The sequence below is a fragment of the Acanthopagrus latus genome, chromosome 3 (assembly GCF_904848185.1).
Source record: "Acanthopagrus latus isolate v.2019 chromosome 3, fAcaLat1.1, whole genome shotgun sequence".
Classification (NCBI taxonomy): domain Eukaryota; kingdom Metazoa; phylum Chordata; class Actinopteri; order Spariformes; family Sparidae; genus Acanthopagrus; species Acanthopagrus latus.
In genome coordinates this window covers 8360520-8376814 of record NC_051041.1, presented here as the reverse complement: position 1 = coordinate 8376814, position 16295 = coordinate 8360520, and the positions used below count along the sequence as shown (strand labels likewise).

At 41.7% G+C, this 16295-nt stretch overlaps 1 protein-coding gene across 8 annotated transcripts in view; it reads left to right on the top strand.

Annotated features, from left to right (window-relative positions):
- Positions 1–16295, top strand: part of rbms3 (RNA binding motif, single stranded interacting protein) — a 282075-nt gene that overhangs the window by 72249 nt on the left and 193531 nt on the right. The window contains exon 1 of one of the 8 annotated variants that reach the window (XM_037092874.1): positions 13350–14867. The exons of 6 other annotated variants lie outside the window; for them this stretch is intronic. In XM_037092874.1, the coding sequence (XP_036948769.1) occupies positions 14793–14867 (75 nt within the window). In that variant the 5' untranslated portion in view covers positions 13350–14792. Of the gene's footprint in view, positions 1–13349; positions 14868–16295 lie in introns of those variants that run through there. One more of the 8 variants, XM_037092873.1, reaches the window with a different exon arrangement.

Genomic DNA, 16295 nt, shown 5'->3' with positions numbered 1-16295 from the left:
TGTGATGCAGTGTTATCAAACACAGAACCCTCACATTTGCCATTGTAGATGATCTCCATACTTTATTAAAGAAATGTTGATATTGTTTATTCCGGCTACACCTGTCCTCATTGTCATTGCCAGTGAAATCTGGTAAAAACTGTCAGTGAAGGTGGAAATGACATGTTTCACACTGTTTGTATTTTCACGCATTTTAAATCAACAGCATAAGCCCAGTAGATCACAGTTTTCTAAATGGTGTATTTTTCCAGCTATTGCAGATTCACATTAATGAGTAATTTCCGCAGAATGTTCACCATCTCTCTTGGCTTTAATGCAAATATGGAAACTGAAGCAGTTCGATATGAGCATCTACTAATATAAGACTGAAGTCCAGGTTGGGAAAAAACAGAATTCCCCCTGGAAATACTAATTCATCTGACTGGATTCTAACCAAACTAATGTGGTCATGATGACAAAGCACTTTGGTTACAAGTGCACCAATCCAGCTCTTTGGGAAACCTTGTGTATTTTCACACTTCTGAATGAATGCTTTTTGGGCGGATGTTTCACCTAGCAGGCATTTCCTTTCGTGACCAGAGTTTGGCATTCTCCACCATTAGAAATCAGAGGCCCTGGGCCACAAGATCCTGAGCGCCAGACCACAGGAATATTCAGAATCTGACGGAGCTTCCAAGCCTCCGCATGTTTCATTTCCTATTTCACAAGAGCGGGCGGTACATGCAAATTCCTGGCTGCGGTATGCCACCATTCTTCATTTAGCAGCGGTTCGTGGTTGATATTAGATGTTGGACACAATGGGAGATGTTAGAGTGTGGATTAGGAAGGGTGCTGGCAGATCTTACAGGGATTTAAATGGATGTCTTCTCCTGTTCAGATCATGTGGACTGTCATATTTACATGTCATTGCAGGCTTAGTGCTGTTTCTTGGCCGTGTTAAATGGCAAATTCGGAGTGTCTCATCTGTGAAATCGCTCCTCAGCAAATCAGTTTGCACCTGTTACTTTCTGTTCAGGTGATTAGTCAATGACAGGGCAAGACAGGTGAGCATAAATCACACATTCTGAGCTGTAAATGTGACCTTAATTCATAGTGTTTCACTCCGATCATGCCCTGGTTTTCAGCTACACATGCAGACCCACACACACGGATACTTAAACACATTGACATCCATGCACAGATGGGTTCTCATATACGGCTGCCTGGGGCTGCAGTATTGGCTTTAAAAACACCCATAACATCTGTAAAGCATTATGGCTGATTATACTGGTCCTTCAGTGCAATCATGCAATATGGGCATGAGCGAAGGTTGAACATGAACCGTACAAGAAAGAAAGTGATGATGAGGCCACTGCTATTCTGATGAAGGCATGAGGCCCATTTCTTCACAGAAACACACCTTGCACGTTAATATTTCAAAATCGGAGTTTGTTATTTATATACCAGTGAGGACCGTACATAAATTCTTTTACCCTTTAATTGTAGCCCTTAACAATCCTTCCTAAAATAGTTGAACACAACTGCTTGAGACATCTTATATTTGTGGCTCGTTTATGTATAGATATACACTATATATATTCTGTGGTAGTTGCACAGAATCAAATGCTTATTCCCAGGCTTACATAGATGCAGCACTTGCAGTAGGTACCACTCTTAGAGCTGATGTGTCCCATATTAGACTCAAGTCTAAGTCTAGTCGTAGCTAATACATTTTCTTAATATGACAGGACTGTCCACCTCTGCCAACCCTAATGGGGGATTGTAATTTTCTGTGAAATGACTTATTGTGACCCATCAGAAATCAACTTAAAGTCCTAAGCCTTATTTCTTTCATTATATTAATATATAAAAGTACATTAACCATGCAACAGGTTCCAAGCAGATATACAATGGCCTTTTTTCCAAGTGAACAAGGTCCTATGACAAAGTAAGATAACCAGACAATATCAGTAATTTGCCCAGGTTTTATATGAATAGTGAAGGACTTCTGCTTAAAAGGCAGTAAAATAATAGATAATATAAAAGCAAGGTAAGGTCAATCGGGCTGTGAAGGAAATACCAGGCAGTAGGACGATCTGGACAGTTCATTCCAACCTAGTGCAATCCAACAGCCTTGAAGTAACTCATATCTTTATCAAGTGTGGCAGAGGTGTGTTGCTTGAACACTTGTATCCCTTTAGAAGATGGAGTGTGTGCTATTGTTGGATTATATCACACACTGAAAGCTATTTCTAATATTTTGTACAACTTTCCTTTTATCTGTTGCAAGTGCATGTTTGAGAATGGTTTCAAGCTCTTTTTTGGTATACAAGAGGTTCAGGCTCTGAGTGGTGGTACAGGTACAGGTACAATATGAAAAGAGAGGGAGTAATGCAACAGGGAAACTAGTTGATCCATGACAGTGGTACACGGCAGGTTACCTCAGTCATTGGTCCTTTCTTGTTGCACAAGCTGTCCTGTATTCTGTCCACTGTAATGACATCAGTTACATCATACTGTGACACATCTTCATGTCCCTTGATCCCAATTTTAGCCAGGATCAGGAAATAACGTCAGTAGTATGTTAGTCTGACTATAAGGCTTTTAGTTGTGTCTCTAAAACAATACACTACTTTTTGTCTGTGTGTATATGTTTAAATAACAGGCAGAAATTGGATTTGAAAAAGGAAGTATGGCTGAATACATGATTCTGTCAGTGTCAGGTTTTGCTACTGAGCTAGGCTGCGGGGGTACTTTTGATTTATTTAGCAGCATTGTCGCTTTTGAAAGTTCCACTGCGTTGTTTTGGCAGCAGAAACGCATCGCTTGAACAAGCTGTTGGGGGGGAAGTGCTTGATGGTTCACTTTTTCTTCTGTCAAGCCTCGTAGAGAGACACGTAAAGCAAAGTCACATATGTTACTGCCAACTTTGTTGCCGCTATAAAACGGTGCAGTTTAATAGGACCAGGACCACAAAGTCTCTGGCCCACCCCACAATACTGACAAGTCTGAAAGTATGTCAGCTGTTTTTTCACCTGCTCTCATAGTGTTATTTACTTCTATCATCCCTCTCTTTAATTGTATCACACTCTGTGTCCTCCCTCTAACAGTGAAAAATTGTCTGTTGTGCGAAAGATAAAACCTGTGTATTACACTCTCCCTCCATTCGTTCTCTCCCAGCAGTCGTCTTGGTTGTGTGAAACGTGGAACCTTTGTTGGAACCGGCTTTGCTCCATTTAACTGGTGTACTTTGATGACTTCAGTACTACTAATTATAGAGGCGCCGCCAAGGAAGCAATCTCAAAGTGCATCACCCTGAAAGTCTTATACACTGATATCTAAATGTTACCCAGTGGAGTTGCACCATAATGTGAATGTTCTAAATCATCAACTATATGCTTTCTAGTACCTCAGTGCCATCTGGCAGCATTACACTATACAAACCCCATGATAGCGTTCCAAAGAATGTAGGAGATATGCTTCCCATTTTCAGTCACACTTGCAGCATGCCAAGTATGCTTGAAGGTAGTTAGCTTACACACGCTTCCCATTGATTGTGCAAGAGTCCTTAATATTGCATTTGTTCCACCATTTAAAGTTAAACATACAAATGACCTAATTTCCCTTCTGGCAGTCTGGACAGTCATTGTTTCATAAGTGATATATTAAGGCATGAGGAGAGACAGAAGAGGTGTTTTAGTATGACTTGCTTGTTAAGTGGAGTCAGCTGTGACAGCTGCTACTTGACTGTTGCTCATTGAAGTTAACCAGGCATCCTGCCCTTTGTCCAAGTTGGTCTTTTCCAAAATAACACTTTAAAAAACATTGATTTTGGTCATTAAAGTGGATGACTCAAACATACAATAACAAATGTACAGTATGTAGCTGTCTGGTCTGGAGTCTGGTTCTGGCCATTTTACCAATGTAAGTCCATAATGAACTCTTCTTTTACCTCTGTTTGTGTTCTTCTTCAACTCCTTCTCATCGTTTTATTCTCTTTGTTCATTGATCAGCACATTTTTCATCAGTGAGCTGAACGTGACTCTTGGGCGTGACAAGAGCTTTGTTAACGCCTCATAAATACTACTAGGAATTATAGAGTAGAAGAGGGTAATGGTTCAGATTGAGTAATCACATCACAAATGCTTTGACTTGCCTGCTATGTTTTTGGCACCAAAAAGCTGATATTCTGATTGGAAGTCTGGTTTTCTCAAGCAGTGTTTGTGGCAACCAAAATAGGTATTATAGGCCAAAACATGTTTTCCTAACCCTAACCAAGTGGTTTTTATGCCTAACTAGAGCTTAACTTCACCACTGTGACAAGACAAAAAAGGAAAATTGATCCTGAAGAAATATAAAGTTGCAGCATGAATATAACAGATTATCTGTGGTTTTAAAGAACGTATATTGTCGACCTGTATTCTGGTTATTGGTGAATTGGCGGTGCACAACACTGTCATAGTGGGTGACAATTCATGTGTGTGCTCCGGGCCTTCACCTTCACCTTTTCACCTATTAAACCAAAAACCTCAAGAACGATCAGAATGAAATGAATGAATAAACGAAGTCTCACCACCAGTTTTCTTATGCCTCTGCATGTTTTACGTTATGTTCAAACAAATGCATGAGCAAAATGTTTTGTCTATTATTTCTGTGTTATTTTGTCCTGAAGCTTGTCTTTTCAGCTCTGTTTTCTTTGTCTCCTGGGCTTCATGCTTTGCATGCAGAGGATGAGACACCGGGGGAGGTTAAGAGAGGAGCTGGAATGGAGTTCTGCTCCATTTACCACCCTGAAATATTCCTCTTAGAACGACACACTCTGTTTTCTCTCTCTCTTTACTCTCTGCACTGTTCCTCACTCTGCCCGTGCTCTCCCTCTCACTTCTCATCTCTGTGTGACATGTGGTCATTTCACTTCATTCCAGGATGGCTTAGCAGTGCTTTAAAACATTGCTGCTGTCCTCCCATCCCATCTTGCTCAATTGCAGGCAGCACTGGGCTTCATAGGCCCGTTGCTGCTAGCTATAACTCACCATTTCCCAATCTCCAATCTCGATCTGCTGTGGGCAGAACCTTCAGTACCTTTCTCTATTGCTTCACTATTTTACTGTTCTACCTCTGACACCCTTGCCCATTAGCACGAGATACCACACACATACAGAACATGCACACACGCACACAGAGATACTGTCAAGTATACAAGATATTTCTCATTTATGCTTAGGATTTTTTTTTGTAAAACTGTCAAACACTTACAGATCTTCTTGCATAAGCATTCTCAAGAAGACAGAAAAAAGTAGCACACACTAACACTGACAAGATGAATGGTTTTGCACTTAGATCTATTTAGGGCATTAACACAATGAATAAAACAAAATGCACATGATACACTCTGAGTGCTGAGATGAAGCTTTGATAGGCCTCTTTCCATTTCCCTGCAGTGGCAGTTCTGAGTAATTTTTTTTGCCTTTTTGTGTGTGGTTTGCTGCCTTCTTCATATTCTAAACAATGTGGATTTTGAATATTTCGTCTTAGCACATCCACACGGGAAAAATCTATTGTTTAAACTCACATTCTCTCTGCTTGTGCAGCACTTAATTCCTTATTATGCAGAGATTTTCTTGGCATCATCTCTTTCTCCTCTTCACAAATGTAGCTGTGCTGCCCTTGGCAGCGTGAGTCTAGCTGGTTCAATGAAGGACACGGCTGGCTCTCAGTTGCCGTTTATGTGTTATATTAGGGTTAGCATGAGGCCACACAGGAAGTCTGATCTCAGAGCTCCACTGAAGTGTTTTCACCTTTTGTGTCAGAATAACCTTGACCCTTCTGTGATCTCCAAGTTTCCTCAGAGACATTTTGCTTGACTTACTACTCTATGAAAACACTGATGTTACACTAGCCAGTGCTCAAGCCAGGATACACATAATCACCAGAGCTGTAGACAAACTTTAAATGTAGTTTCACAAACACTAAAGCACAGGCAAACACAGCTACATCAGTATTTTCCACTCATAGACTTTAATCAGCTGGGCTGCCCAAGTATATCTGGTGACCCATTTTAGCTTTACCTACATTTTTTATACCTGCGAGAATGCTGTGATTGATAAACTTGTAGACAATCTGCCCTTGCTCTAGCCATCTAGAGAGGGAGAAAGATGTTCTCTGGTATGACGTTCTTGTCAGCGTTTTCAGTGCACATGGTTGTTGCAGTGTCATTTGTTACCAACGAGGTGCTGATATTTCTGATAACTGAAAACAAGCTTCCTCTGCATGTGGTTTAAACTTGTGAAAACAACAACGGGGGTAAAAAATCCGAAACACAAGTTGTGTTTTTGGGCGACTTTATAAAACAAACTGCTGCTTACAAAAAAAATCAACAGAGCAGAAACATGCTGGGAGAGGGAGACAGCAATGCGAGGCAAGCCTGTGTTTACATGAAAGGAAACATATCAAGTTTATTTTCAGCTTCATAATTTTAAATTGATTTTAAAGGTTGTTGTCAACACAACTTCTCATCAGTTTCCTCATACTGTCCCCTGCTGCAGAACTGTATTCCTTCTCTGTATGAATTGCTCTGTTTTAGCTAACGTCCCTTTAAGACCCCGCATCCAGTCTCTTCTGATTGGTCAGTTCATACATGTCTGACCCAGCATGGCTAACAACAACAGAGCAGCTTTGCTTAATCAATTCCTACGTGCTGAACTAGCTGCTAGACAATGGTCTGACATTGTATGATGTCACAAAGTCATGGAATTAAAGGAGAGAGTACTGATGAGGCGTTTCATGAGCAGTGTTTTCTGCAGAGCCTCGGCACATGGGTCGCGCGCGCTACCGACTGAGCTATGCGGCGCCCCCACTCAGACCTTTTTAACTTTTGAGATCTTTTACACGCAGAAGGAATTATATGAAACACTCACAAAAAGGGGAAAAAAAAGTAAACTCACAGTACATACGTTTTCACACTTGCATACACACACATTTATAACCTACTCTGGCTGCAGGCCTCGTTTCCCATCACGAAATCATTTGTAACTTTCTCAAGATCACCTTATTTAGGAAATGAGTCATTCAGTATTTATTGTATATATGTTCCACATTTAGAGATCAGAAGTGAATGCAATTTTCTCTTCTCTTCTCTTATGTCCCTTTCCTGTCCCTCTCCGGGTGTACTAAGGGGTGCTGTGAGTCATTTTTACTCATCTGTGTCTGGTCTCATATTTCTTCCCCATTAGGCCTTCATTGCTATCCTCTGTGTTGTGATAGAGGCTAATGACTCACTGGAAATCAGCCTGGTGTTTATCTAATGTCTCAGTACAGAGCCGGTGGTCCAGAGTCAGTCTGCCCTTTTTACATTTTAACGACGTATTGGATAAACAGTTGAAAGCAGGTGATGAGCCCGTCATATATAAAGGAATATAAAGAGCACTCTGCAATCATGTCTCAATGATATCACTCTACTCTTTGCACTGTGGAAAATTATACTCAGAGGGGGAATGTGTTGAATTACCCCCGGCTGTCATCCGTTAGTGCACTGATAAGAATGTATTAAGAAATTACATGTGTCAGAGATGTGGCGAACTTGCACACATAATGTGTGAATATCTCTTGAGTTGTGTTGAGAAACGAGGGGGGGTGTACATCGTTCAGTGTGTGCACTTCCTGTCCAAAAGTCTGGACAGCTTCTCATTTTACAGCGTTTCAGTGAGAAAAAAGCCTGGTTCTGTTTGGCTAAGCTCGACTATTTACTGACATAAATAAGTGACACTATGATTTCAGTTTAAGAGAGTAATTTTTTCTGCAAATGTGATTTGACTCCGAGTGTATTTGAAGATCAATTGTAATCTGACTGGCTTGTTGAAGTCAGATGTTGTTAATCACATAATCAAGTAAGTTATCACACCATGGGACCGAACAAGAAACAGCACAAAGACAAATTTAAACTAATACAACCTCATCAGAGGTTATCCACCATCTTTTTTGTTCTGTGGTTTGCACTGAAATCTGTTTTTTTCTTGTTGACCTTGTTTGGCATTTAAGTGTTTTTAATTCCTTCAATTAAGATAAATTATATTTACTTTATTGAAACAAAAGATCTGTCTTATTATGGCCATACTGCAGTTTTCTTCATCGTGTGTATGCCATCATCTGATGAATAAAGGAAACATCTGTTATCAGTCTGTTCCTAATTGGAATGGCCGTAAACATTAAGTTATGTTTTCTCAGATTGTTGCAAATTACAATCATGTGAGCTCTGCTGTCATGCATTATACAAGCCCAAATGAAGATGCTTGATGGATGTGATTGTCTGTGTTGAAACGTCTACTGGTCCTAGTCGGACTGGTAAGCTCATCTTTCACTGATCATGACCAAAAAAACAAAAACCCGGGGGTGCTGGTTAGTCATGCTGCATCAGTAGCTTTACATTAAACATGTAAGCTGATCTTCCGGTGCTTGGGTATCTCTCAGCAGATCCACTGCCAAAAGCGAAAGGGTTTTTCCAGGAATACCAGGCCCTGCTCTACTTCCCTCCTCTTCCCCCTTGCCTCCATTCTTCTAGCCCCCCTCCTCGTCCTCCTCCTCCCCCAACATCCCTCCCCTGGCGCTGCGCCAGACTTCCCTTGAATTCCATGCATTTGGTCATTTCTGGGAAACACCCATGACAGAACTGTCCAAAGCTTCTTGGTTTGTGCTTGGGAAAGGCTGGAAGGAGCCTCTGCACAGGGGTCGGGCAATAGGGCAAACTGGACTTTCTAGGAAATGTTTTTGGACAGGAACATTTTGTAGTTCTTTACTGTTTTTGATTCTACAAGACTTACTTCTTTCACTTGTTCTTGTGTTTGAAGTGTGTACCCTCTTCCTCCTTTTATTAATAGAGATTCAGGACATTAGCAGAATGACTTGTGGTGTCAGAGCAGTCGATGAACAAAAGGGCAGCTCTTCAGGACACCAGATATCTTTATGGGTGTTAATGTCATTGAAACATCTTACGAAAAAGCTTGTTCTTTCTAGTTCTGACCAGAGGCTATGCTGGTTATTTTAGTAGACTTATCTGATTCTTTATAGGGCAATTGTAACTACTTGACACCTTCTGAGGCATGATACATCCTCAGCCCCCTTCCTCTTTCTCTATTTTTACAGTGTTGTGAAAGACTCACAAATGCTCTTAATTTAGAAAGTGAATCAACATGCATCAGAGGAAGACCTTGGAACAGAGGAGCAGCAGATGGCTTTGGCTTTGTTTTATGAAAGTGTTCGGCAGACCTGGCTGTATCAGCAAATATTTCTTAGCTTTGGTGTTTAAATATTTGAAATAGCAGAGAGGCACCGTTTTAGTGTTCGTCTTGACAAATCAACTTGTAAATCAGATCAGTTCTCACTGACTGTGAAGAACACTGAGTGCACTTTGAAATAGTTTGGCACATACTGCGCTGTTCTCTGTGACGAGCTCTGTGCAAAGGAGGCTGAAACAAATACAAATCCGGGTGTAAATCACTTTAAACCTGTCAGCTTCTCTGATCCACATGTGGAAAATCTAATCCAGGTGTACAAAAAAAAAGACAGTCATGGATTTGAACAAGAAAATGTTCAATTACTACTCATTTGTTGAAACTGTCATTCATATGAAAATGTTCAGCTCACGTGTTTTATTTTCACATGTTTAGATATTAGTTCACATTTAAAGATGAGTGATGAAGCATGTGAAATGTGAAGCCGCACATTTCCAGATGTGAGATTATGATTTTTATATGTGACTTTCGTAAGGGTTGTCATCTATATCGTGTGAAAAGATCACGCATTCTTAACTCGGGTAGAAGTACAGATAGTTGTGTAAAGAAGACTGTGGTAAAAGCAGAAGTACTGATTCAACTTCTATACTCAAGTAAGAAAATACAAGCTCTGAAATGTACTCAAGTATGAAAGTGAAAAGTGTCCCCCTGAAGAACATTTGCACCGGCCTTTTCTCTTCAAAACAAACTGAACCTAACCACATATTAATACAATTCAAAGACTATTGAACTTAAAGGTAGGATTTGTCGGAGCTGTTCATAAACACACCAGAATGATAATTGATTGTTGAGTCTAATTCCCACAACGTCAGATACTGATACTTTGGGTTATTGTAGCGCCTTGAGCACAGCAACAAAGTGAGAAAACAAGAAAATACAGGCAAAGGGCTGCAGGGTGTGTGCAGATTCCAGACACTAACACACCTTTTTCTCCCCATTAGAGTCTGCCTCTCTTATTCGGTCTTGTTGTGTCTTTAACGTTGTTTTGTCTTGCTATGTCTACGCAAAATAATTAATAATTTCCCCTGGGTGCATTATAGCTAAGATAATTTATGAATAATTTTTGAAAATGAAAGGAGCAGAAAGTACAGATATTTGCCTTAAAATGTATGTTTTCATGAAAATAAGTACAGCTACCTAAAAAATCTACTTGAAGTAACAATGTATTTGTATGCATTTGTTACTTCCCACCTCAGAAAACGATGGTCTTCGTTCTGTATGTCCTCCAGTGTCTCCTGACCACCACACCATGGAGATGACTAAAGTGAATGACTACAACTATGTTTTATCATGTTAATAATACAAGACCAGCGAGACACTCCCCCCTCTCATTGTCTCTCCATGCAATAGTTGGCTGTGTATCACCTCTCTGACGTCAGTCCCACTGATTCAGACCAGGCGTATTTACACACAGTGAGCATTACTCCTCTCCAGTTACGTTTCTTTAAAATTGCCTTTATAAACTAACCTTTGCCAACTCACGGGCAGAGGCTGAAAGTTCACGTCAGCTAGTTCTCAAAGTAGTTTCTTGTGTAGTCTGTAGGGCCACAGGTCAAGTTCTTTAGTTTCAAGAGTCAAGTCTCAATACTCGGCTCTTAATTCTTAATGGTTGAACCCATGAATATTAATGGTTTAGCTGACCAATGTCTGTGAAATAGTACTCTCCTGTGTTTCCATTCTGTGTCGACTAATTTGAATAAACTTGAGGAAAGGTTAGTCAGATTGCAGTCATAATTAGTGGGAAAATATTCAATAATTTCAAAAAATATTTCATCACAAACGTAGTTTGGGTCAGGGTTTCAGCCTTATGGTGTTCCACGATTAATCATTTGTCCAAGAAATGTTTGAGAATGGTAAAAATTGTCAGTTGATGTCTACAAATTGCTTGTTTTTTATTGACCAGCAGTCCAAAACACAACAAAAGCATTTGAGAACATTTGTTTTTGCTTGAAGAAAGACCTAACTGATGAATATCTGGCTGACTAATCAACGAATCCTCTACCCAGCCCTGCTTTGAATAAAGTTGTAACTTAAAAAAATCAATAATTTGAAAAATCTGAACACGGTCATCCACACTGTTTAACGTTCTATTTATAGCTTGATGGATCCATGCGCATAATAAGAAGCTCATTTGAATTTTTTCTCCATGCTTGTCCTCACCTTCTTTTGGTTGAGGCATCATTCGCAGCAGGAGACGTGTTTTCTGATCACGTGTGAACAAAATCTGGGTGAAAACACTTTGAGCTCACCTACCACTCTGCTCTACTGAAAACCAAAAATGATGAGCCTTATCAATGAAATGCAGAGGCGACTTCACGTGGTTGCTCAGTGGACACAGTGTCATGAAGACGTATGAATCTTTTCTGCCTCTGCGCCTCCTTCAGGCTCCGTCTCCTGATGCGTCTTACCTTGTTTTCGCTCTGTATCTGTTTCTATTACTCTCTCCACTGGCCTTTGTCTTACTGCCTTTGTTTTCTACTTTCTTCAGATATGAGATGCTGGGAGTGTGGGTGTATCTAGTTGATCCAAACGCTGTTAATCTGGTAATCCACAATCAATATTGGCCTCATCTCTTTCCTAGAGATAGAAATGGCCCATCTGATATGTATTTTCTTTCCTTTGTATATCCGTAAAAAGCTGCCATTTCCCAACAAGCTTTGTTTTGGTCCCAGTCCCTTTTGCTGGTATTGATTCGATCTGTCTACATGCACTCACCTGTTTGAGGCACGCAACTCTCAAAATATGTGGCATTTGGACAGCAAACAAATAATCACACATTTTGAAAAAGTTATCAATGATTAATGTCCAACAAATCAATCAAATTGTCAGTGTCATCACTTGCAATGTAATACATATTTATTCAACCAAAACACACTTTCTTTACCTCTTAGTACATAGATAATCACTTTTATCTATATACTAAGAGGTAAAGAAAGTGTGTTTCTGCAGCTGAACTCACTTATCAGGATTGTTACATGAGAAATGTGTGATTAGGTTATTATTGTTTGAGAAGGAGACGCCAGCCTCATGGGTTTTTGTGTAATGGTGAAATACAGAACTAAACTCATCAAAGTGGCGGGTCTATTTTCAGATGCGGAACCTGCCAAAACCTAATTGTTTTCAGTCCAGTCATTTTCACAGTGTAGTCTTCAGTTGCGGTTTTCCTGCAGGAGTCGCGTCAGTTAATGTGAATGAAAACTTAAGTTGATTTGCTAATTGAGTGAAAACCGAGGCTCCTGAACTTGTGGCCTCAGAGTCACCGAGATCCTCACGAGGGATTGAGGTTATTTCCTATCCGTGCATCTTGGTGTGTGTGCGTGTGTGTGTGTGTCTGAGACTGTGTTTGTGTCTTTAATGAAAGGGAGTGGGAGTTTTTTTTTTTTTTTTACATGTGCGTGTTTGATCTTGTTTGCTGAAAGTTTCGCTGCGGTGACTTTTGATCAGAAAAACAGTCACACACAGAGCATTTTTGTCATGTTTTTGGTCACAGCAATGGTCAGCCAAAAGAGATTATTTGATTCACTGTCGTCCTTTGATGTTACTCAGGAAACAGGTTTTTTTTCCTTCTCTTTCTCAGTCAATGAGATTGTTTTTCATTACCTTTAGTATAAAATAAAATGCCTTTATTGTCACTGCACAGTGTTTAGCAAAATTTCAGTGCAAATTTGCAGTGGTCAAACAAATGCAAACACCAGTACACAACAAACAAACACAAAGTAAAAAAATCAAGTAAGTAGGTATTAAGTATCAAGTATATGTAATTTGTTATAATTGGCAACAGTTTGAGGAAGTACAGTAGAAATTGCCTCAAAATAACCTTTTAATAAGCTAATAAGGTTTTTAGAAAGTTGTATCTTGAAAGTAGTTTATTCAACTTAACTGGTTTCGGGATGAAATCAGACAAGTTAGTTGAGTGCTGGTTTGAGGACACAGTGTGTACCAGGCGGTAGCTCCGTGTGCAGCCAGTAGGGGGAATCGACTGCTTGCGCTGACGCCATCCCCCCCTCTCTCGCCTCCACTCCTCTCTCCTCCTCTCCCCCCGCGTTCTCCCAGGTTGTGGAAACGCTGCAGCCCGTTGGTCTGTGTCTGGGTCCCTCTCTCGCACAGAGACGCTCAAGACCCTCCTACTGGCTGGGCGAGGGGAAGGAGGAGGCAGTCTGTTCTTTCTCGCAGCTTCGGACGAGCCCCCTTTACCGCCCTGTCAGTGTGGAGGAGAAGGAGAGTGAGAGAGAGAGAGAGAGAGAGAGAGAGAGAGAGAGAGAGAGAGAGCGACAGAGAGAGAGAGAGAGGCTGAGAGACTGTGTGGTAGCGAAAGCACACGCGAGAGAGAAAGAGAGAGAGCAACTGTGTGACAGGGAAAGAGAACAAGGCAGGCTGCTTAGAGGAGTGAGAGAGCCAAGGACGAAATAAGGAACACATTCTACAAGAGCAGGAAGAGGGAGGAACGCAGACGAGGGACTTCTTCTCTACTGGGTACCTAGGACACAGTCACTGTGGGGTTTTATTTCACTCATCTTCCAGCTGGAGCCCAGAGGATTGACTAACCAACCGGTGGATTTTTTAAAAATATACGCGTGTGCCACATCATTTAGAAACTGGGATCCTTTCCCTGTGTTATCTGCCGTCTCGCTGAGATTGCTCTCTGGTTCGTGCTCGACTCTCGTGTTGTGATTCTGCTCTGTGCACAAAGTGCATCTGTCTGCAACCGGTGCTGAAGATATCTCCCCTCTGTCAAACAGGACGGCACGCAGCCACCATCGGATCAGACTACAGAGAGAGAGAGCGCGAGAGAGAGAGAGAGAGAGAGAGAGAGAGAGAGAGAGAGAGGGAGGGAGAGACAGTGTGTGTATGTAAGAGAGGGAAAGAGAGAGAAAGAGAGCAAGAGAGAGAGAGAGAGAGAGGGGCTGTGAGAGAGAGTCAGATTCACAGTGTGTTTGAGAGGGAGGCAGATTAAAGCCCCGGCGAAAGACTGGAGTGAAACAGCTTAAATAGAGAAGTGAGCCTATACGTCCTCTCCCGTTTTCCTTGCCATCCCTTTCCTCCTCCTCTCCTCCTCCTCTTCCTCTCCCGTTTTCCAATATTCACAGGACTGCCAGACCTACTGCCACCTGCACCTCCTCACGTCTTTTCTCCCCTCTTCCTCCTCTACCTCACCCTTATCGAGCGTTACTGTCCGATAACCAGCCACTGACACGGACACGCCGCTCTCGGTTGGAGCACTTGTGGAGATATTTCCATTGATCAAGCAGTGAGAGACTGAGTGAGCATCCACCCGGTACTGAGGCTCCGGACCGGTAAGGTTTGTCAGGAGCTTCCCCCCCCACATCAGAGGCAGACCTTCTCCCAGCTGCTGCCCGGCACGCAGAGCCTGCCTTTTTCCCTGGAGGATCCGGTTTGCGACACAGCGGTGCCGACAGCAAAGACAGGAATCACACAACTCCGCTGCCTCTATCCCATTGCTAGCTACTTGGCAGCTCCCGCCCCCGTGTCACCATTCCCTGCCTCAGTGCTAAGGATTCCAGCTACATGGGCAAGCGATTGGAGCAGCAACCAATGTACCCTCAGTACACCTACTACTACCCCCACTATCTCCAGACCAAGGTATGCCGCTCTTCTGCTCTTCTTGCATTCCTCGAGCCTACTCATCTACTCCTACTCCTCTCGTCCTGCCTCCCTCCCCTCCCTCACCCTCAGCGCCTCTCCCTCTCTCCCCCACCTTCTCACTTCCACCGCCCTCCTTTCATCCCCCTCTCATCTCTGAGTGGAGATGGGATTTGATGGATAGCTGGCCTTGGCTGTGATGGTTTCGGATGGCAGGTACCTTGTTGGAGTTTGGATGTCTCTGTCTGTGTGTGTCAGTGCATGTGTGTGTATATGTGTGTGTGTGTGTGTGTGTGGGTGGGTGTGTGGGTGTGTGTGTAAGGGATCAAGGAACAAGGCTGGAAGCTACTGTTAGTCCAGCCCACTAGAGCGTTACTGGGAGCTGTCCAGTAACGTCCATCCATCCCTCACCTGCAAACTGATGAGCTCTTGATGTGATACACTGTGATGGCAAGAAGTGTAACATGTTGAATAACAAGTTCAAAAGATTCAGAGGTCTTTTTTAAAAATCAAAATAACTGTCAGGCAGCCCTTTTGTGCCATCATACATTAAACAAATGAGAGACTTAAATTTAATTTGATAATGAGTTCTCTGCAAGGTGAACGCAGGCCGTTCTTTCATGTGCCACTTTTCTAAAAAGGCAAATTCAGCATTTAATTTGGAAGTTGCTAATAGACCCAATAGTACAGTTGTTTTTATAATGAGTGGACAAACAGGTTGTGACCTCTTCTTCTTCTCAGTGATGTTTGGGTTGGTTCAGACAGAGAGCAGGCGTGCGGAAGGCTGCTCATGTTTGCTCTAGCTGTAGTATGCATCAGTGCCTCTGGGATGGAAGCCCAGGCCTGGGCCCCGATGGCTGCCAGGACCTTGGCTGGGCGCACTACCCAGACATCATCAAGGGATTAAAATGGGAGCCCTTGGGGGATTACTCTATTTGTTTTTCTACTACATTCGTTGCACTAATTTCAGCCTGTTATTGTGTCGTGTGATGCACGGCAATGGCTAACTATCATATTGAGGATGCCGTTTTACTTTGTGCAGTTGTTTCCCCTCATTTGGTTATGAGGCTGATGTGTTTTATCTATTAATTAATATTTTTCTTTAATTTTTAAAAAAATGTATATTATTTTATATTATCTGGTTCGTTATTTTGACTGTTAAACATCTCCCGTTAAATGCCCAGAACTGACAGCTACTGCAGGATTGGTTATCAAACCTCAATACTTCAAGTCGAGAACTGACCCACATGAGTTCTCAGCATTTTGGATAAAAAAAATGTGACTGGACTGGATTTTTAGGCTTTTATTTAAAAATAATCTTTGATAAGATATTTCATTATCCACTGGGAAACTTTACTTACTTCAGTTCGTATTTCAGTCGGGCAAAGCTTTTTATTTAACACCAAAACACTGAGCAAAAAACAATAT